We start from the raw sequence: 23,234 nt of genomic DNA, 5'->3' as shown, positions 1-23,234 counted from the left end.
TGTTCCTGATGGATCTTTGTGGCAGGCTGGGCGAGGCAGGGACCGTTGGTTCCGCTGTCTGGGGGGTGCAAGCCTCTCTTTGCATGCCCTTGTGGGCTACGGTGCCAGGTCAGCGGTGGGGGGTGGCGAGTGGCATACTCCTCTGTTCGCCTCGGTACTGCCGAGGCCTCTTATTCGTAGGGCTTGTTCTGTCTTTTGCTGCTGGTGACCTGCTACTGGCACTGCTCCTGCCAGTCCTTATGCACTGTAGGTGAGGCCGCCTGGGTAAGTGAGGCGGCCTGTCTGTCCTGGTTGGACCGCTGTCAGGCTGGGCCTTTAGTCCGCCGCCTCCTTGCATTGGCTGGGTAGATTCTGTCCCCGGTGAGGCATTTGCCCCCCCTGTTCATGCTGGGGGAAGACAACTTGAGGTGCTCGGCTGCCGCTGTGGTGCAGTTGGCACACCTTATTCGGTTCCGGGCCTTGGTCTTGCTACGCTAGCTGTTGTCTGTTGGTCCGCATGCAGGCCGCATCACCCACTGCGGCTTGAGGGTAGTGCGTGGTGGCAGGGTTGCCCGCGTCCCCTGTATGGCATTAGGGGGTCTGCGAAGTGACACGATGTACGCGCCCCCCCCCTCCCACCCGGGCGTAGTGTCCTCTGCTTTCAGATCCGCCACCAAGGGGATGGGTGCTGCCATGGGAGTAGTTAACTGGAGGCGCCAGTGCTGGGTAGGTTTCCTCCTGACGTACTGTTTGCCGGTGTAGTGGGGAGACGGGGGGGGGGGGGATGGGGGGGGCGTGGGCCTTGTAGATCTGGAAGTACAGTGCTGGCTTGCCGCGCTGGGGTGGGGGCTGGTTTGCTCTGGCTTGCCTCTGCAGCGTGTTAGCTTTGCTATAGAGCAGGTGTGACTGTACCGTTCAGGTTCAGAGCCCGATTTCCCCCCCGCGCGCGGCCTCTTACTTGTGTTGATGTGTCCAGCAGCTGGGGATCTCATCGGGTAGGTGTCCGCTTGTTGGGCCTCATTAAACTCTCATCTCAGAACAGATTATCATGCCATGTTCTTTCTGGAGAGGAGCACCTGCTACCTTTTTTTAAAATATTTGCAAGTAACTTGGGGTTGGTCACCCTGAGTTACCGGGGGGCAACCAGACGTGGACTCCCTGCTCACTGTGCTCGGAGAGGCACAGCTCCACCTCACTGATGAGGCCCAACAAGGCTGAAACACATGTATGGGGTTGCTGTTGGTACTCTTGTTCAGAGAGGAATTGCCATAGCATTTTGGCGCTGGACTGCCCATGTGGGCAGGACAAAGACTGATATGCAAATGAATATTTCACATCTGTGAAAGATAGTGAGAAAAAAGCGCGTGCTGCAAACTCTCATCTCAGAACAGGTTATCATGCCATGCTCTTTCTGGAGAGGAGCGCCTGTGACCTGTTTGGATACATATATAGACTTGGATATATAGACTCTAGTTTTTGTTCTAGAAGGAAGTCATAAATTATCACATACTTATGAAAGAGCATTTTAGAAATCGGAAAGTAGTGAGTAAGGCAAGGGCATTCTCTTATCTATCCCTTTTCTAGATGGGTGGAACATCAGCGCCAAATAGGGTCAGTGAATTATATCTAGGGATAGTTGGACCTTCCAATAGGGAAATGGAGTGAGACGTAGGATACTGAAAAGATAGAGGTAGTGACTAAAATCTCCAATAAGTTCTCCCTGTGGTGTTAAAAATTGTGAGCATCAAGTGCAAATTGCTGCTGCCAGGCCCTTGTCCAAGACGGTGTTTTGCTTTTGTTTCAAGCCATATTCATTACCCAAAGTGCTGCATCTACTATCTTTGCTTATTCTTCATATTTTTCAGGGGTAGGGTTTGTGTAGTGTTTTTAGTTGAAGTGCATTTAAGGTGAGTAAACTTAATGCAACAAAGGGCTTGAAATTCAGCGCATTGGGAAACTCGGGACCGGCTTAGCTCAGCGCATTCCTCTTGATCTCACCATAATGTCATTTTGTATGGCATTGTAAATTTTTTCTCGTATAATATATATGTTCTCTTGGGCTTTGCAATGTGAACGCACTGAGTCAAGCCGGTCCTGAATATCCCGATGTGCTGAATTTCAAGGGTTTTGTCGCAAGTTTACTCGCCTTAACTGCACTTCAACTAACGTTTTTTTCCCATGAATTTCCAGAGTTTTGTTATACTAGTTTTTTTTCAGCGCCTCTATTCAGGGCCTTCTCCCATGGTCAGCGGCCACGCCTTTGCCAGGCCCACTGTATATTTTAAATCCGTAACTGGCCACTAGCCAATGCCTTCGGCCATGGCCTTCAGCTGTGTCCCCTGTAAATTTTACAAATCTACCAGGCTTTCAGCCATTTAAAATGCTACCAAGCCAGTGATATCCTTTTCCCCATAATCGCGGCTATAATTGCTTGGACGCATCTATCTGTAGTTTTCACATAGCTGCAATTATGGGCAAAAAACGCAGGAATAAAATGCTCCTCTTGACCACCACTTAATCACCACGGGTCCCTCTCCACATAGCAAGGTCCTCCCACATACCTCCTCCAACACTCGTACTGTGTGATGAATTTTCATTTCCTGGTCTCGTCTTTGCTAGTAGCCGCGGGCATTGGAGAAAATACCCTCGGCAACAGGAAAACATTTGTGGGGTCATCTCAGTCCCTAGCCCATCTCGCACACCCAAAACTCCCATTGTACCCCCATAGCCCCCCTGGTTAGCGCTGCGGTTATCTCTCTCATGGGGGTGGCAGCATTTTCATTTCTGAAAGGCCTCTCTGCCGCAATGCATCATAGGGATATAGCTATAATTTTGGGAGGAGGCACCTCCTTCACCATAAAATATTTTTTTTAGCCGACTGGACCTAATAACCCTAAACCCCAAAAGGATCACAAGTTAACGCTTCGTGCCCACGTTTTCTCAGAACTGATCCAAATCCGTCCAGACGTTTGGGCTGTGCGGTGGAACACAGATTTACCTTTTTGGTCTGTGGACAAATGAATGGGGACTTAGTGCTTTTTTGTGTTCTTAATAACCGTTAACTAATCATTCCCAAACATTCCCGTTCTGGAGGGGCCCGCGCATACAAATTGTTGGTTAGATTTCAGCCAGAGATGACGCACAAATCAAAAGTTAAGCAATTCATTTGTTCGATTTCCTATGGAACTCGCTACTCACCTTAACTATAGGTGGGCGACCAGCGCGTTTTATTTTGGACTAATACTTCACTGTTTGGGTTGCTACTGAATAACATGTACACTGCTCTTAAGAGCATAGCTGCCCACGGTCGCGGCCCACGTTACCACAAAAGGCAAAGCAGTTATATCTCTTGAATGTGCTCGTTTTACATTTATGATTGTGTTCTCTTGGTTTGTAGAACTTTGAGGTCTGGGTGGGCGTTTTAGCCTCTACCATCCTTGTACATACCACCTCAGTTACACATATGACTCAATTTCTTACTTGGCAAGCTTCATTATCACTAGCTAATGGTGAGTGCACAGTTGTAGCCCTGTAGTAGCATAGTGCTAAATTATGCTTGCATTGGTAAACTTTGAGTGCTAAAATAGTGCAAACTGAGAAGGTACTGGGTTTGTCACTCAGTTTACTGGCATTATCAAACTGCATGTGGATGGATAATGAAACGGAATGTAGAGTGCAAAAATCAGTACATGTTGAGATTTTCAACCTGGATGTCTACCGGCATTGTAAAACTGGAATGAACTGAGTTTGGACAAACTATAGGCATGCTGGGAGATATTGGAATTATGTACATTAGGTTATACTACACAATGGGAAAGTTATTGCATTGCCAAACTGGGATTCACTAAACTGGAAACATATCTAGAATGTAAGCATAGGAGTAAACTTTGGAATGCATGGTGGGAGTAGGGATTGGCAAACCTGAGCTTTAATGGGATTATCGAAGTGTAAAGGATTGTGTTTGTGCTCGTCAGACTGGTAGGTTTGATTGTGAGAGGAATAGTTAGAGATTACAATGGAACAAACTAGGATTGTCAAACTAGGACTCTTATCACAACTGTATATTTAGGTTGTCAAAGTGGGAATATATACTGGGTTGGAAAAACTGGAAAAACGCTGTACGGTTGTGGAATTTGCTGGGGTTGGCAATGGTCCGTGGGTGTATATATTAGGATTCCACAAAGCGCAGTATATTGGAATGGGTAACCAGACTATTATTCTAGCATGATTGTGCAAGTTTGTTATACTGTTTCACAAGCCCAATCCTATTCCTAGTTTGGCAAACTGTGCGTTTACTCAGACTGTCATGCAGGAAATGAATTAAGATTATGTAAAGTGGAATGTTAAACTATGAGAATACTGGTAATGTATTTTTTCTGGGAAAATGAATTATAATTGTATCCGTCTTTTGTACTGCGCCTGTCACCACCTTACTAGTCTTATGGCACCTTGGCCTTGTAAAAAAAAAAAATTGGGCGTTTCATTTCCCCACCAGGGTGTTATCAGAAATGGAGTTGGAGATGGAAAAGATAGTAAGAAGATCGATGTGGATTGTGGGAGAAAGAGGAGAAAATACTATGGTCATCAAACTGGAGTATATGGAGTTTGCTTATTTGCGAATATGCAGGTTTTATTAGAAATGTGGGTCCTGGGCTACTGTTATGGCTGGCATAAAGGATTGTTGCACCAACACAAAGGATAGACTTCCATTAGTTTTACTGCAGGCATGATGAAAGGATTAGCACAAATGCCTGGGCTGGCACAGTGACAATACACGCTCGTTCATATTCACTGCAGTGCTAATGCTGGTGCACCGGTTGTCAGTGGACCACGGTGCAGACTAGCCATATTTGGAGATGTTTCTATTGCTACAAGTAGCAATGCATGCATGCTACACTACCCCTGTTTGTGATGTATAAGCACGGTTGCGAAGAAAGACGTGTGGGATGTTGGAGCTGCTATAGTAGATCCATTTGAGCTGCTGTCATTGTGTTCGTGCTTCTACCCTTGTGGATCCCAACCTTGTGCCTGCTCAAAGACCAACAGAACAGTCATTTCATTAGCAATATGACCATATCTGGCCACTGCTTCAGCACTAGGAAAACCACACATTAGGTCATTCATTGCCTCACTGTTTACAGGTGGGAGCCTTGATTCTTCTCGACCTCTCTGCAGCCTTTGATACAGTGGTTCACCAGAAGCTGCGTCAGTGTCTCTGTGAGGCGGGAATTTCGAGCACTCCGCTGAAATGGTTTTGTTCCTTTTTGTCGGAACTGCTCCACGGTTTCTCTTCCACCTTTTACTTCTTTGCCAACTGTAGTGAAGTGTGAGTTCCACAGGGCTCTGCCCTGTCTCCTTTCGCTTTTTAACCTTTTATATGCAGGCATTGGCTAAACTAATCGCCAGCTATGGAGTACATTTTGTTTTCTCCTATGATGACGACACCCAGATTTTGTTCCATTTAAACACGCCTTCCACTGGCCCTCCTAACAAGCTGAAAAACTGCCTTGCTGCAGTTGGTGAGTGGATGGTTAATAACTGGTTAAAGTTAAATGGTGACAAAATGGAGGTCCTCCTAGTTGGCTGTAATGTGGAGGGCCTGTTATGGACCAATGACTACTAGCTGCCTTCTCACGGTCCATGTCCTGAGCCTTCAACTGTGGTAAACAGTCTTGGGATCAAACATATGCCCACTGGTTCTCTGGAAGCCCAGGTGTCCGTCGTTTGCCAAATGGGCTTTATAAAACTTAAGGTTTAGTCCTTACCTTTCTCCAAGTTCCTCTCAGATCAAAAGTTGTTACCTATATTATGAGTTCCCTAGATTATTGTAATGCTATCTACCATGGGCAACCTGAGAGGTTACTTCAGCGCCTTCAAATTCTTCAGAACGCTGCAGGGCGTCTTGCCCTTTGAGGCCCTAGACTTGCTCACTCTTGCTAACTCTTGCATCAGTTACACTGGCTCCCCATCAGAAGCCCAATCAAGTTCAAGGTTCTCTGTATGGTTCATAATGCCATTCATGGTTTTGGAGCTGAGTTTTTACAGTCCAGGTTTCAGCCCTACATCCCCAAGCGCTTACTGTGCTCAACAACCATATAAAGCTACTAGTTCCTAGAATTTCTTGGGCCAGAGCGGGAGGGAGATCTTTCTCTGTTCTTTCCCCCGTGCTGTGGAACTTCTTGCCTGCAGACTTTCACAAACCTCGGTTTTTCTCCATTCCTTAAAGTCTTAAAAACGTACCTGTTCTGAGTATAATCTCATTAGCCTCTCTCTCACTCATAGCGCCTCAATACCTTACAGTCTTTGCACGCTCTGCAAATATCTCATACAATACAAAAACGTACATGTGCCAAAATGCTGCTCGCAGATTGAACTGTACCAGCAGTCCATGATAGACTTGCCTGCTTATTTACTGGTTGGGGCTGACTAGGCCCGATGTTCCAATCAATCCATCTATCCTAAAAATCAATGCCTATGGCCACAGTAGCCCCTTCAGGTATTTGCTTAACATTCAGCAGATACTTTACTCTCCACAAGTCTCGGGAGGATAGCTCAGCGGCAACATGCACGACACATAGGAACATAGGTGCGATCCCCGGGTCAGCGCTTAGAAACCTGGGTATTAAGCGCGTTATAAATAACCTATCATATCATTATCGTATCATTAGCCAATGGTAAGTAGCAAGGGCAAATTCTGAAGCCTGGTCTTTTTCGCACTGTTGGGGTAATGTAGTCCCCCCTCCCCCTTCTTTCCAGCATTGACTGGAGTAGGTGATAACTGATTGGAAAGCGCCATTAAGGCTGGTCAATTGTGGGTAAAGTGAACAGAATGGAATCTGACCATTGATGTACTACTGCAGAATAACATAAGTAGTAGAAACCAATAGTAATCTGTTAAATGTGCATACTCTTTTTTTGATAAGTGGGACTAATGCCAACTGGTTAGAATGTGCCATGTTGGTTGAAACGGTGGATGAGGTGCTAACTAGGGATAATGTAAACTGCCAATGTGCTATCTGGATTCTAATATACATGCATGAAAAAATGTAGATATTATGTATTTAACAAATTGTTTTGAGTTCTAGTGAGTGGCATTGACACTGATCATGTTATGCAATCGAGATTAGTGCCTTAAAGAGTTCACTTTATTGATGTTTTATTAAATCTGTTGCTTGGGTGCTGTCAATTAAGTGTCTTATTTATATTTTGGCCAAAAGTAACATTTGTTGTTCATTTTGTAGAAAAGACTTCAGAAAGAATTAATGGCATTGCAAAGTGACCCTCCACCAGGCATGACATTAAATGAAAAGAGCGTTCAAAATTCAATTACACAGTAAGTTCTTCATTATGTTGTCTAAGCTAATCATGCAGTTAATAATAATTTTGTATATTTTCCGGTGGGATAGGGAACATAGTCGGGAATGGAGTAACAAGACTATTATCTAGTTGTCACAAGGGAAACGGGACGGATGACCAAGTTCATTATGAGTACATTTCAGACCTTAAAAGGAGAGAATATGTTCACTTCTGAAAGATGCGAGGTTGTACTATTTGTCATCAATGGCCGAAGGGAGTTCCATAGGATCAGTGATTGCCACTCTAAAAGGTGTAACCACCTAATGCCACAACAATTGGTAGAGGGCCATTAAAACAAAAAACAATTTAGATGATCTATGGCCTCATCGGCTGTTGGGCGGAGTGGTAAAAATGCAGCGGTAATGCGATTACTGCTGCATTACTGCTCCGCCCGATCCTGAGTTTGGGCGGAAAGTGGGAGGTTTACCTCCAGCATTTTGCTAGAGGTAAAAATCTCCCCTTACCACCCATTTTCGGTGCAATTACCACTGGCGGTAATAGTGCCGAAAAGCCCCATAGAGTCCTATGGACTCAGAATAAGTCGGGATTACCAGCGCCACCGCTACTCGGGATCCAGCGCAAATTGCACCGGACCGAGTTGCGGTAACACTAATGGCGTTGGGTAGTATCCCGGCGCATTTACTGCCAGGATACTGTCCAACTCGTGATGAGGCCCCTAATCTTAATTTGACACTGATGGATGAACCTATCCAGATTACCCATTTCTCTAGCTGCTCTTAACACACCAGATATAATTTGTTCTTCACTTTCAGTCTTGTTTTTTCACGATTTGTTCTATACCAAATCCTTTTAAAGTGCTGCATGTTAATAGCCCAAATAAAACAATTGCTAGGAAAAGAAATATGTAATGTGTGCAAATGTTAAAAATAACGGAAACCAATATGAAAATAGTAAAAATACTCCTGATTGAGATCAGAAACCAAAAATAAAAGCTGTAGCATCATTAGATAAAGAAAATGTATTAAGATTTCATATTCTACCAAGTAACAATCCTAATGTAATGGGAGAAACCTCCTACTTCGAGGTCCACATCCAACTGCCCCAGTACCCTGTCTTTTCACCTCCTACGCTGTCAGTTGCCTAAATACCCAATCTAGTTTAATTGACTGTACCCCTTGACTGCCCTCCACTCCTGCCGAACCCCTCCATAAATGTGTTGCAGTAATGTGCTTCAATTATTTATTTGACCTCCAGGTGTGGATTCACCATCATTTTACTGCATCCTATTGTACGCGTTTGAATGTTTGAGTGTTAATGTGTATGTGTCTGTTGTGAGGACTATGCCTAATCTAGAAGGAATTTCCCTGCCTCAACCAAACGAATGAATTTGTCCAATGTCAAGATGTCCAAACAAATGGTCTGTCCTGTGCCCATTACCCTATTCTGGCCCTCACGCTCTAAATGAACTCTGTGTAAGGGTATTGACTCTTGAATTTTCAGTGTTCAAGTTCAAAACAAATGTTCCAATCCAACAAAAAGGTTTCCAATGTTCACAGTTCGAGGGATCAGCTTCCTTCCCTAGATTCCTTGTATCAATATTCACCAACTCAGAAGAATATTCAGGTTCCAAGAGAATTACTCTCTCCCCTTGCTGGATTTACTGGTCTTGTGGTATCGACTCCCTTCCCCAAGCTTTCTCTTCCTCCTTTTATACATTACAAATCCCAAGGGTATGCTCTTCCTAAGGACTCTATCTGTACAATTTCATAATAGTTCATTAATTCAAGGGCGGTATGGCCTTCCTCAAAGTTCTTTGCAATGGGTATTTGGTCTTCACCTGGGATACTCTCCCCTTGGGCCTTGTCACACAAATGCTTAACTTTCACTTCTCCTGGTGCACCTTCCTACCAGGACTTCATTATATAAATATCAATCTTCACCTGGTATACTCCCCTCTCATGACTTTGTTTCGCACACACTCTGTTATACATATACTTAACTTCACCGGATTACTGTGAAATGATAAAAAAAAGACCTACTGAGAAACGACTGAATGATGCTTATCATTTTGTTTGAAAAATTTGCGGGGGAGACACTCCCACACCACCCTCCCCCTCCCCCCTACCTTAACTTATCCCCCTTACCACACTCCCTATCTATTTTTAATAAAAATGAACAAAAACCCCTAACTAATTCAACCCAAAAAATGCAGTAATTTCTCATTAGGTATTATTCGATAATTTCTGCAGATACCAACTTCACCTGGTATACTTGTTTGCCAGGACTTAACCAAACCATACGAGCTACTCTTTCAACTTGTGGTTATTAATTAATCGTTCCTACAGGTAGACAATCCAGGATTATTTGGGGAAACCACGCCTCACAAACCAAACCAGTGGATTGTGGAGTTCCACAGGGAGGTAGTTTCTCCCCTCTGCTATTCAACCTATCTATGTGCTACTTGTGCACAATGCTGACCCAGCTAGGCATATTCTTTACCAACTTTGCCGATGACACCCAATTAGTCTTCGAACTCAGTGGAGACTACGGCTGGATAGTGAATAACTTGCATCCGTATACAACGTCATTGAAGGTTGGATGCAGGCAAATTGGGTGTGCCTTAATGGCACTAAAACTGAGCTCATGATTTTCGGATCTCCATGTGCTATAAAAAAAACCTGAGTTCAGCATATTCTTCATTCAACATCAAAAAGGCACAAATTGCAATATCAGAAAAGGTAAAGATGCTAGGAGTCTACCTTCAGGCATCACTGGGAGCAGAGGCCCACATAGCATATCTGAAAAGAAACTGCCAATACCATCAAAAACTACTAAAAATAAATCGGACCTTTTCTAAACCAGAAGAACAGCACCACCATAGCAAGAGCAACAATCCTCGCGATTGGACTATGGTAACTCCCTACTTCTAGGCGCAAATAACAAATGTTTGAAACAATGCCAAGTGATACAGAACAATGCCATAAGAGCCATCACAGACAAATCAAGAAGGGAGCACATTACAAGCGACAGAAGAGATCTGCACTGGTTGGCCATTGAGGAGAGAATTATCTTTAAATCTTTTACACAGGTACATCGCTGCTTGTATGGTAATGCCCTCACATACCTTAAAAAGCATTTCAAATGGCACGAGCCCATCCGTAATCTGAAATCAACTAATAAAGGCCTCCTTCAAATAACGCCAGCAAAAAAAGGTAAAGGGTCTAGGCAGAGCCTTCAGAAGTGTCCTAAAATGGAATGAAATGCCTGTGACCTTGAGGCTGGAAACAAGCCATCTATGCTTCAGAAAACAACTTGAGACCCTTTTGTTCAAATAACACCCTGCTAGATACCAATATACCTACGCACTAAGCCCGACTTGACCTACTTGTGTGGTTTACCACTGTCCCGTCCTGAATTCCCATGTCACATCTCTATGGAACGTGATCTGATGCCCACGGGCTGCAGCGCTATACAAATAAAATAAATGGATAATTTGCTTTGCTAATAGTCTCACTTCTTTAATAATGGTGCTGTTCCCATCGAGCTGTTTTTTCAAGAAGTGATTTACTTTTTTGGCCACCTGGCAACCCACGTGTTTGTTTTAGGATCACAGGTTGCTTCTGCGGAGTGAAATAGACTCCCCTGTAACACTTTTCCCTTTGCAGGGCTTACTGGTTGTCTTCAGCATTTCTCAGCTCTCCCCTGCTCCGGCGTACTGGCTTCGCGTGCCCCCCATCAAGCTCTGCACTCTCGTCGTGTCGGCTTTCACCGTGCATGGCACCCACTGTTCTCTCTCAGCAGTGGACTGCCCGCACACTGGTTTCTTTTTTCCTTTCTTTGATTCACCTCTAGGTTGCCTGCCATGGCGTGCTTGCCTCCAGCTGGGTGCTCGGCGGTATTATGGGTTGCGAGGCAATCCTGCGTCTGTAGCTCTCCTCTCTTCTCATAATCAACTGCAGCCTGGCCGTATTTGAACTTTCTGGTTGCTTACTCATTTGCCAACAACTAGACCGCTGGATTGGCTTAATGGCTGCGGTGTAGGACGTGATTCCTGGGAGCTCCTGCAGATCCGCACATGATCCTGAGGATGAAAGGCATTTAAAGTCAGCTGTGAAGTGCTAAAAAAACAGCCACTGTAGCATGAAGAAATGAGGTGTGCAGCAGGCTGAAGTTCGGGATAATTAACAGCCAGAAGGAAGTACGGAGGAAGAAAAAAAGCTTGCTGTGTCTGGCCGGTGGGTGAAAACAAGATGGCGCCCACTGTACAAAGGGTCTGATGTGTAATCAGCCGTACTGCCGGGAGAGGAGGTTGCAGAAGGCTAAGGCAGTGAAACCTGTCGCTAATACGAAAAATCGGAAAACTGGAAAGTAAATGCACAAAGAGACGACAGCAGTGTGAAAGGCAGCCGGACTAGTGGAAGCCAGCAGCGACGTGGGACAGAACGAGTTGGTAATTGGGAGTAGCGGATGCGTATTCGGAAGACTGGGGGCATCAATGGGAGCAGTGGACACATAGGCGGCAAATACATTATCATTAGAAATCAGCGTATGCAGCCCAATGTTAACACTGGATCAGCTGTGGGACATTGTGAGCGCAGCCGCCTGTAGTCTGAAGCCTGAAGGAGCCACAAGATCAGCTGCTGGGATGCGGAAACAGTAGCAGTAGCAGCGAAGTCATCAGAGCAAAAGCAATGCAGATTGTGTTAGTTGCAACATTGTGGCCAGCACAGAGCTGCTAGGAGCGAGCTGGCAAGAGAACAGAGTGTGAAACTGACATCGGATTGGAAGGTGGTACTCGCGCCTGCTAAGGAAACAAAATAAACTTACAACACAGGCAAACAGGCCATAACAGGTAGAAAACAAAGATACTGCTGGCTCGCGGGGGCACAAATACTACACAGAGAAATGTGGCGAGCCTGAAGCCGCACTAGGGGATGAGTCAATGAAAGTCATGTGAGGTGGCAGCAGGGCAATAACTCATAATAATAGCACCCATCAAGAGAGGTAACTTGTACTGTTGGCGCTGGAAGACACTCGCCCCAGGAGGGTTGAAAGAAGGCAGCGGAAGCCACGGCCCGAGAAGACCACAGAAGTGGACTGCGATGTGGTCAGTTAAGAGCCAAGCTCCACGGAAGATAACAGGCCACGGTGAGCGGGGACACGCTTGGGCATATCATTGGGAAACAGCGCTGTCTGGGGTGTGGTGCACAGTCCGCTCGGGTCGCATAAGGCAGACCGCCCCTGGAGTTACAAGTGTGGACGACAAGCTTTTCCTAACCGAAGGAATGTCCAGCAAGCCCCTGAGAGCGAAGGCCAAGCAGCCTACGCTGGACGAATATACCAGAACGCCGATTGTCCCTGAGGGAGCCAGGAGCAAGGATAAGACCTCAGCAGGGGGAATGGCCGCTGTGAGTACTAACCAGGAAGTCCTGGAGGCAATCGCGGATTTGAAGGCGGCCTGGGAGTCCAAGCTTCAATTGGCTGTGACGGAATTGAAAACGGCGATGGAGCTTCAAGTGGGGGCGGTACAGGAAGATGTGAACCTCCTTAGGCAGGATGTTAGGACTTTGGCGGAGCGCACGGAGACCCTGGAGAAGGAGATGAGCCCAACTGCTGCGGACTGTGCTGCACACAAACGGGAGCTACATGCCCTGGTGCAACGAGTGGGCAATCTGGAGAGTAGGGCGGAGGAGGCAGAAGGGCGCGCTCGAAGGAATAACATTCGAATCGTCGGACTGCCGCAAGGGGCTGAGGGCCACAACCCGACGGAGTACGTGGAAAAGATGCTGCTGCAGGAAATCACCGGGGGGAACCTCTCTCAGGGATTTGCTGTGGAAAGGGCGCACAGGGCCTTGACAAGGACGCCACCGCCAGGTAACCCACCCAGGCCAATGATTGCCAAGATTCTCAATTATCGGGATCGCGAGCGAATCCTTGAACACTTCCGTAAGGGAGGAACTATACAACGTGGCGCAGCGAATATAACTGCCTACCCGGACTATACCCTGCAGGTACAGCGAAGCCGCATGAACTTTGGATCGGTCAAGAGGAGATTGCGGGAAGCTGGCCACAAATATATGCTGCTCTATCCGGCCAAGCTAAAGGTTTTTTACAAAAACAAGACGCTGTTCTTTGAAACTCCAGAAGACGCCATGGGGTGGCTAGACATGCAGAGCTGCCCCCAAGAGCCAGATGTTCAGAAGGAAGATGGAGCTGGACGAGACAAGTAAAGTGGTGAACTGGTGGGATTGAGAAATGTGGGACTTGATTATAGTCATTGATGCAGCTGGACGGCTGGAACGCCCTGAATGGTGGGAAACATGAGCTGTGTGCACGGAGATTGCTGCGTGAGGTAGGAGCCTCCCGGGGCCGATCTTTATACCCTAATTTAGAGTTTAGTTAGGTCACTGTTAGTGCGGTGACACCCTGCCGGGTTCTCGATTGGGGTCGCCAAGAGAGATCCAAACGCGGGGATGCCTGAGATCCAGGGATGGAGCTGGGCAGTTAGTTGGGTTGGGGTGTTGGTGTGTTTAAGTTTATATATGAGCCTTTGTGGAAGTTCTATTATTGAGTCTGTTTGGTGTGGGGGGGAGGGCTGTGTGGGGAGGGGAAGGGGAACCATCGATAGACCATGGGGGACCTTAAGATATTAACATGGAATGTTAGAGGGCTCAACAGTTACCTGAAACATAATAAGGTTATGTTGTTCTTGAGGTGACAGAAGATAGACATCGCCTTGTTGCAGGAGACACATCTGACGAGGGAGAGGATGGAGATGGTGGGGAGGAAATGGAAAGGGATAGCGGTGGGTTCGTCGTACTCTGCCTATGCAAGGGGAGTGCTTATCTGGGTGGCGCCGCATGTCCCATTTAAGTTAACTGAAGAAATTGTGGATGCAGATGGGAGGTTGGCGATAATTAGGGGGCTGTTAGAGAACAAAGAAGTATGCATAGTAAATACCTACGCTCCTAACCAAAACACGGCGGCATACTTTAGGACACTGTGTACCAAGCTGAGTGTGGGTTTGGGGGCTGGGGTGATTTGGGGAGGGGACTTTAATTGTGTCTTGAATCCAGGAGTAGACAGGTCGGATGGGGGGGGGGCGGCCAGGCCCAGCCCAGCAGCCAGGGTGTTGCAGAGGTTGCTAGCAGACTTTGGCTTGGCAGATGTGTGGAGAGTGAAACGCCCTGAGGGGAGGCAGTACTCGCACTACTCGGCCCCGCATAAGCTACACACGAGGCTTGATTATATCTTATCCACCCCGGACGTGGTTGCTGAGAGTACTCCTATAGAATACAAAGCGAGGGTTCTCTCGGATCACTCGCCCCTGGTCCTGGGGTGGCAGTATTGCCCCCCCAGGGCACGAATACCGACGTGGCGCCTCCGGGCAGAGGCGCTCAAAGACCCCGTTTTCAGGGAGGATCTAAGATATGAGATCATTGCTTACTTCGAAGTGAATACTGGCAGTGTGCAGTCGGCGGGCACTCTATGGGAGGCCTTTAAGGTGGTGATGCGGGGGGTTGCCATTGCGAAGTCAAAGGGGTTGCTGGGTGGGGTTCTGGCTGAACTACAGGCGGCTGAGATTGAACTGGAGAAAGAGCTGGAGGGAGGTGGGGCAGATACGGAGGAGACATTCAGATTACAGCGGAAGTGCGCGGAACACTGGGACAGGCTCAGTAACTTAAACTACAAAAAATACATAGAAAGGCAACACGCGGGAGGAGATAAAACGGGCCGGCTCCTAGCATGGCTATATAAGAATGAAGCCCCCAGGTCCCCGATTCGAACTGTAACCGGTGAGGAGGGCGAGACGGTGGACACTCAAGAAGGAGTAAACAGGGCATTTGCGGAATATTATACTGCTTTATATGAGGACGATGGGGGGAGCAGCCAAGAGGAGATTGATGAGGTACTGGAGGACATAGGCCTGCCCAAGGTAAGTAACGAGGAGAGGGAGGAGCTCGATGCACCGATCACGCTTGAGGAACTGAAAGAGACGGTGCGGCAGTTGCCCACCAGCAAGGCTCCGGGGGCGGATGGGTTCCCTAGCGAATTCTATAAAATGTATGAGGAGGAGGTGCTCCCACCCATGCTAGAAATGCTCAACGAGGCGTTTGAAGTAGGACGGTTGCCGGAGTCGCTTAGGGAGGCGATTATTATACCGCTCCCCAAACCTAATAAACTGGGACATAGCTGTGGCTCCTACAGGCCCCTGTCAATGTTGAATCAGGACAGTAAGATCCTGACAGCTGTTTTGGCCAACAGAATGCGGAGAGTGATCGGTAAGCTGATTCACCCAGACCAGACGGGCTATGTCCCGAGTAGGAACATCACTCACAACCATAAGACGACTCCACCGAGTGGTTGAATGGGGGTGCAGTCAGGACAGTGAAATGGCGATTGTGGCATTGGACACAGTCAAAGCGTTTGATTCTGTTAAATGGCCGTGGTTGCTGGCGGCCCTACGTGGGTATGGCATGGGGCCAGGCTATGTTAAATGGGCTGGAATGCTATATAGCGAACCGCTAGCCAGGGTCCGTACGGGTGCAGTGGTGTCGGAGAGATGGCAGCTGGGCAGAGGCACTAGACAAGGGTGCCCATGGTCCCCGATGTTATATATTCTGGCCCTGGAGCCCCTAGCAATATACCTCAGGCAACAATATGAGCCGATCGGCATCAAGGTAGGAGGGGAGAGGCATCTCATATCCTTGTACGCAGATGATCTGTTATTGTATCTAAGGTACCCGGAAGAGAATCTTCGGTATGTGTTGGAGGTGATGGAGCGGTATGCCAAGCTGTCCGGTATAGCGGTGAACCCTCAAAAATCTTGTCTATTCCCGCTGGGGAGGTACGTGGGAAAGCCTGTAGAGAGGTTACCTGTGTTGTAGATTCCGTGGGCGACGGGTTCATTCTGCTACTTGGGGATAGACATGTATCACTCTATTGAAGAAGAACACAAGCACAACACTGAAATCGCTATAGGAAAAATTGGGAAATGCATGAGGTTTTGGGAAAGGTTGCCCCTAGCGATGATGGGTCGAGGGGCTATGCTTAAAATGGTGGACCTGCCCCGACTTTTGCATTATTTCAACAATATCCCTTATATGATCCCTAGGAAGTTTTTTGTTAAGCTGCACAGTATGTGCAGAGACTTTTTGTGGCATGGTACCCGACACAGAGTTGCATTATGGAAGCTGCAGAACTTCTATGAGAAAGGCGGTATTAAACTGCCTAATTTCGAGGCGTATTATGTATCGGCACAACTGCAGTATGTGGCTAGGTGGCTCTCTGATGAGGAGACCCCTGAACACAGGTTGTTCGGGAGGGACTGTGCTTCTTTTTACTTGCGGGAAATGATCTGGGTGGCTAGCTCGGATATGAGCGAGCGCCCTAAGATGCTGTTGGTGGGATGGAACATGTGGCGCCGAGCCTGCCGCATGATGGGAGACCCATTCCCGTGTGTCCCGCAGATACCGCTGGTCACGCTGACGAAGGGGGACAGGCAACTGAGGGTAATCATTAGGACTTATTGGGAGTCGGTGGGTCTAGTCACCTTGGGAGACATCTGGCAGGAAGGGGCTATTGCGGAGTTTGGGGAACTTGGGACAACGTCAGGACTGCACGGTGGCCAATATGTCACTTATCACAGGGTAGTACAGGAGATTAGGAGTAGGTGGCCTGAAGCCATTTTGGCGGAGTATCCGGACACCGCCGTCGAGGTGATATACGATACATCAGAGGGTGGGCATGAGGTGTCCAGGTTGTACGAGATGTTGTTGACTAAGATCGGGAGGGATCTGGTGCATTTGAGATCAGAATGGGAAACAGAGATGGGAGCCCCGATGGAGGATGGGATGTGGGAACGGGCTTTGGGATATCACAAGAAGGTGTCGAGAAATGCCAGGTTTAAACAACTGCAGTTGTACATAACGCACAGGGCATACATGACCCCTCGGAGAATATCAAGGTTCAGAAATGTGGGGCGCCAGGCTTGCCCCAAGTGTGACGAAGAGAACGCAGACATGATACACATGTTCTGGGCGTGCCCGGTAATTGAAGTCTATTGGGGGGAGGTTGCACAGAAGCTAGCGGAGAAGGGGGTCACGCTCATAATAGACTCGGCCTGGGCCTGCCTTCTGGGGGGGTATCCCAGAGCGCGGAAACGCAAACATGTTGGGAAATTGAAAGATCTGGCATACGTGCTCGCGAAACGTAGGATCGCCATGGGATGGAAGGAGTGTCACAGGCCGCGGGTGGAGGTGTGGTGGAAGGACCTACAAAAATGGGCGGAGGCTGAAACAGTTGTGTGGCAAGAGGCTAGTAGCACGGGGGGGGATGAGGAAATGGGCTCCCTCATGGCATGGAAACTACTGATAGCTGAAATGTTTGGAGCAGTATTGGCCCCAGCAGAATCCGAAAGCAGCGAAGCCCTGACACACGGAACAGATACAGAGGGCGAGGAACAAATAGGCTCATAAGGGGGGGGGGGGAGTGCAGTGGTTATGTTGTTGAAAGTTTTTATTTGTTTTGTTGTATTGTTGTTTTGTTTGAATAAAATAATTAAAAAAAAAAAAAAACTAGACCGCTGGATTGGTTGTTCGGTCTTAATGATCGACGTTACTCTGTCGTTCTTTCTCGTATCGGTCATTATGGAGTTTCTTTTTGAATAACTTGAAGGACCTGGATATTGAACCTACTGGCAAGTGATGCTCACCACTTCCTGCCTTGTCCTAGCTGTCCACATTTGCTCCCTAATGGGAGTTTGGGGATTAATCACAATAGGGCTATTAGTAATCACAAAAGGGCTATTAGTAGGGGGTGAAATTAGTGTAACAGTATGCCATTTTGGCATGGGAAACAAATGACTGGAAGGGAATGGCTGCGCAACGGCCGGCAACAGCGGTATATTGTGTTACGCCAGGAATTAACTGTTGATCCTGGCTCCTCCGCATACCTGTTTACCCTCTGGATGAATGATGGCCCAGGGTCCGGCTCCTCCCTCCAATAGTGAACAGCTGTTGGTTACAGAGCCCCACACTACAGCTCTGTCTCTGTTATTACTTAATACACGCTCCCCTACGGCTCTTGCTGCGGTATTATCCTTTTTACTCGCTGATCGCCGTCCAGCACGGTTAGTCCTCGGAGACCTGGCTTCAGGAGTGTTCGACTCCGGTCCTGGCTCAGACTATTCCGGAGGGCTATAATATTATCCACCTTGATGGGCCTGGCCCTCACCATGGCGGTGGGGTAGCTATTATTTATAAAACTGACCTTCGGTGCTCTGTTATGCTGCCCCCACAGTTTTACATTGAATCCTTACTACTTCGATGTGTCATTTCTCCCTCTTTTGTATGTCCTAAATTGGTCATCTACCGCCCTCGTGGTGCGCATGGCGGCCTATTGGAACCACTGTTTGACTTCATAGTTAGCCTGCAGGCGAACTATGCTAATTTCATCATCCTTGGTGATCTAAATTTAAAATGTAATCTCCCTAGGACCGCAGCTTTGTATCTTTTTTTATGACCGCCTACTGGATTTAGATCTGCCTCAGCAGGTGGTAGGACCCACTCACAAGTTGGGAAATACTTTGGATGTTGTGTCCGTCAATAAAACCTCTTTCCTTCCACTCAGCTGAGACCATGGTCTGGACTGACCACTATCTGATAACCTGTACCTTGTTGAGCAATTGTGAATTACCTAAGATTCTATCTGAGCGCATTCAGCGGCGCTGTTGAATTTCGGCCAACCTTCAGAATCTGTTCTGTTAAGGAAAAATAGTCAGTGGTTCCCCTCCCCTCAATGTCCTTATTGGCTACCTTGCTCTTGGGCACTGCCAATGAGGTGGCTCCTTTTTCATTTTCAACCCTGCACACTTGGCTATGATTCTACCGACCAACTTTTGTACAGGACTGGTCTTTCATCCTACTCGGCGTCCATTCTCGCAGCAAAAAAACTCTATTTTGCTGAGCGAATTGAAACCAAATGAAATCAACCTACGACCCTATTCTCTGTAATTAAATCTGTCCTACTCTACCAAATGTATTTCTGCTATTAGACCGACTCAGGAGCGATGTGACTCCCTATCTGAATTTTTCATTACTAAAGTCGAAAATATCTGCGCTAATATTGCAGGAAGTTTCGTCTCTTTGGCCACCCACTTCTTTTTCAAGTAATTTGCTTATTTCTGAGCAATTCAGAAGGGGCTGATCGACAGGTGACAGCGCCTCCAGAATCTGGCAGCTAGGGAGGCAACCCCACCCCCGGCATGGGTCCCATATATTTCCAGTACTGCGTGCCCTCCACTGGCTTTCTGTGGTACAGCATATTCAGTTCAAGGCACTCTGTATTGTGCACCAGGCCCTTCATGACCAAGGGGCAGAGTACCTACGTGGCAAATTTGAGTGCTACACTCCGAACTGTCCATTGCGATCAGCATCGGCAGGCATGCTATGTGTGCCCTCCTTTCGCTGCTCGGCTTGGGGGCGTACCTTTTCAATCACTGCGGCACAATAGTGGAATAGTCTTCCACCTGCTATGAAACTACTGCCTAACCATCTAGCCTTTCGGAAGGCTCTCCAGACCCAGCTTTTCTAAACCTCCAGCTCTTTTGGTTTGTTGTGCCTTCTTGTTTTAGTGGCTCTCTACCTCGTCAGCGCCAAGATGCTCTCTGGTGAACATGCGCTATATAAATAGCCATAACATAACAATGGGGAGCATGTGGTTTTCTCCAATGATATCTAGTCTCCCCGAGAGTCTACCTTCCCCAGGTGGTCCTCCCTCATATAAGTCACCCTTAGGGTCAGGATACTGTAGCGGCCGCCGTCCACTGGCCATATCTCAGGTAAAGTAGAGATGGTATTGTCAGATTCATCAGACTATGTACACAATATGAGGGTATTGTGGTAATGTCTTCTCTATGCAATAGTAGAAGGAATTCTTACTGCTTTTCCTCTGGTTGATTGTTTTGTTTGCATGCTTTTTAAGAGTGCAACAATGACTTCCTTCAAATCAATTCCCCCATCGATTCTCTGCATGCAATTCGTCAATATTCACGCTGAGTCAAAGCCTTTACCCACTCCTTCTTGCAAAACTGTAAAAAGTAAAAACGTTTCTATCAACCTATGATAAATACATAGCTTTTTTTTAAAATGTAAAAGTTGTTTTTCAGTCTGATTAACAAACTTTTACATATTCATCATAGTACAAGATTATTACATTTTTCCTTCATTTTAAAAGGCTGAAACAGTTTCACTACATAAACATCAAAATTAAACAAATCTTTTCACATATCGTTAATTACTCTTATTTCTTGGACTAAGTATATTAGAAAATAAACATTCTTAAAATTGCTTTGGTTAACAAGTTAGGGAGTGCAGAGAACACAATTTCCTCAAGTTTTCATTACTGCTTATTTTTTGTCCAATTCATTCACCAATATCTCAAGAAAATTAGATAATGCCAGGATTGCTTTACGTGAGAAACCCCACATGAATATCTTCCAGCACCATTCCCTGGCTTCATGCATCGTGCCTAGTAGAATAGGTCCAAACAAAGTGTATCGAATATCTTCAAAGTAAGCACAATTTATCGTTAGTTGTTTTGAGGTTTCTGTATCTGTGACACCTAGACAAAATCTACATAGAACCTCTGTGTCGGAGGAATCATTCTTATCCCACTTCACTATATTCTCCAATGTGTGTAATTGATTGATTAAGCTTAAATCTTAAATATAAATCACAATATTTATTGGAGGGAAATTTAAAAAAATATGCTCTTGGAGGAATTCTTAAATTCGCAAAATTAGATGCTCCAGAATAAGATTTTTGTGTGCATTTCATTCAAAGTAGTTAACCAGTTGTGTTCACAAAGACGTTTTATTTTTACATACGTCGAGCGATATTTTAAATTGGTCGGTTTTAGACCAAATTCGTCAAGTTTGGAAATCATACGGTTGGAAAAGGTTACCACAGAAGGTGGGTCTCCCCTGTTAATCATAGTGCGAAATTCCTCGTAGATCGAATGTTGCAGAGGGAATAACATCTTTCCATAATTCGATAACTGCGCCAATGAAATCTGGCCGATAATGCAGATATGCCTAGTTCTTGTCGCAACACACAATTAGGTAATGCATTTGATATTCTCAAAGTGGTCTTCCATAATTGTCCTTGAATTTGATTGAGGATTACGTTGAGGTTTGTCAAGCATAAATCCAACCCATACAATAGAATGGCTTCTACTTTTAACAAATAAAATTATAACAATGGTGATGAGAAAATTTGCAGTATTTATCATACACTATCTTCATTTGAGTGCCTAAAACAGAAACTTTTGCGTTTAAATTTGCGTTTAAATTTAAATTTATGATCGATTTGTGACCGTGATGGTGGTATTTTGGACGATCTAATGATTTCATCAAATTGAATCTTGAGTAGAGGAGCCCATAACTCAGTTTTGTTTTAAAACACACGTTGGAATGCAGTCTGGACCCAGAGCCTTAGAATTATTCAGTTTTCCCAAAGCCCACATTATGTCCTCCAAGGTCCACACACCGAAATTCTCCACCTTGTACCCTATACATTGTGGAGGCTGATTTTTAAATCTTTCCTGAAGTGAGAATTTATCTGTGTAGAATCGGGTCCATACTTCTTCAGTCATGTTCGAAGTTTGTCCGTGATTCATCACCCCTAAGTACTGACAAAATAGTTCATAAGGAGACAATTATTGCTTGATTGAGTGGTGAAGATAAATTCTATAATTTTTAATTTTGTTATGACATTGGTTCGTCATTGTTCTGTATTTTACGCTGGAATTCGTGGTCACTCAATCCCATTTCTGTTAATTGAGTGATCTCGTGATTTTTAGTTTTTACATAGCTTTCATATTTTAACACAATGTATGCAACAATCATGTATGTGATTTGTTAAAATAAAATGCATGCGCAGTTGTCAACTACTGTACAATAAGAATGTATTCATTAACAGACCTGCAGTAAAAGAAACAAACTGCTGTACAAATGTTTTCCCTCTGTGAAAGTAAGGTAAGAAACTGAACCTGACGCAATTACAATCCTCCCATAAACGGAAGAGTCAAATATGGAGTGCACAGATCTGATCCAATCGTTGGTATAACTGGAATAATGACATTACCTGAGAAGTACACTTAAGTCAGTTGTCTGCAATCTTTGGCTCTCCAGATATTTTGGACTACAACTCCCATTATCCCTAACGAGCATAGCCAATAGCAAGATATCAAGGGAATTGTAGTCATAAACATCAGGAGAGCCAAAGGTTGCAGACCCCTGATCTAAACTTTCTTTTCCCAACTTACCATCAGAACTGTGGCTTAACCATGATGTTGGTTCAATGGGATAACTGGCGCACTCTGAACCCTTGTATTATCGAAGACATGCGTTAACTTCACCATAGACTTGATTTGAAAAGCTGTTACTTGCTGGATCTCCATCCCATGCTTATTCGGTGCGTTGGAATATAGGAATGGAGCCCTTACGTTTTATGGAAGTATAGGCCATGGATACGGTTTTATTGGTTCCTGGGTATGTTTGATGTGTTTTCTCCACTGAAAATGGGCATAACCTCTGGGAATGTCCCCACAGTTGACTTTTATTTTTTACACAATAGCTCTTTGAGTTGATAGCCTTTTAAAGAGATACGTGTAACCTGCATGTCACAAGTTCATCTCCTAGCGCATGCCACAAAATCTGCACTAGCCACCTGATAGTAATTGAGTTTTGGCGAGTAAGAAGTGGTGTGCTGTTAGTTTATGGAGGAATGATGAGGCAAGTAATGTTATGCATGGCTAGTAACTTGACACGTGTACCCCTTTCATAGTAGCACCACAGAACAATTTATTTGGATCTAGTGACAAGGCATAAAATAAGCAGTGCCGCATAGCAGTTTGCTATGCAATTCTGTAGGTGT

General features: G+C 45.9%; 1 protein-coding gene across 3 annotated transcripts in view; it reads left to right on the top strand.

Annotated features, from left to right (window-relative positions):
- UBE2W (ubiquitin conjugating enzyme E2 W) overlaps positions 1 to 23,234 on the top strand; it is a 508,430-nt gene that overhangs the window by 142,187 nt on the left and 343,009 nt on the right. For all 3 annotated transcript variants that reach the window (XM_069621213.1, XM_069621215.1, XM_069621214.1), the window contains exon 2: positions 7,221 to 7,312. In XM_069621213.1, coding sequence (XP_069477314.1) covers positions 7,221 to 7,312 — 92 coding nt within the window. The remainder of the gene's footprint in view (positions 1 to 7,220; positions 7,313 to 23,234) is intronic.

This window comes from Ambystoma mexicanum, chromosome 5q (assembly GCF_040938575.1).
Source record: "Ambystoma mexicanum isolate Mex_15411 chromosome 5q, UKY_AmexF1_1, whole genome shotgun sequence".
In the NCBI taxonomy this organism is placed as follows: Eukaryota; Metazoa; Chordata; class Amphibia; order Caudata; family Ambystomatidae; genus Ambystoma; species Ambystoma mexicanum.
This window is presented reverse-complemented; position numbering and strand designations above follow the sequence as displayed.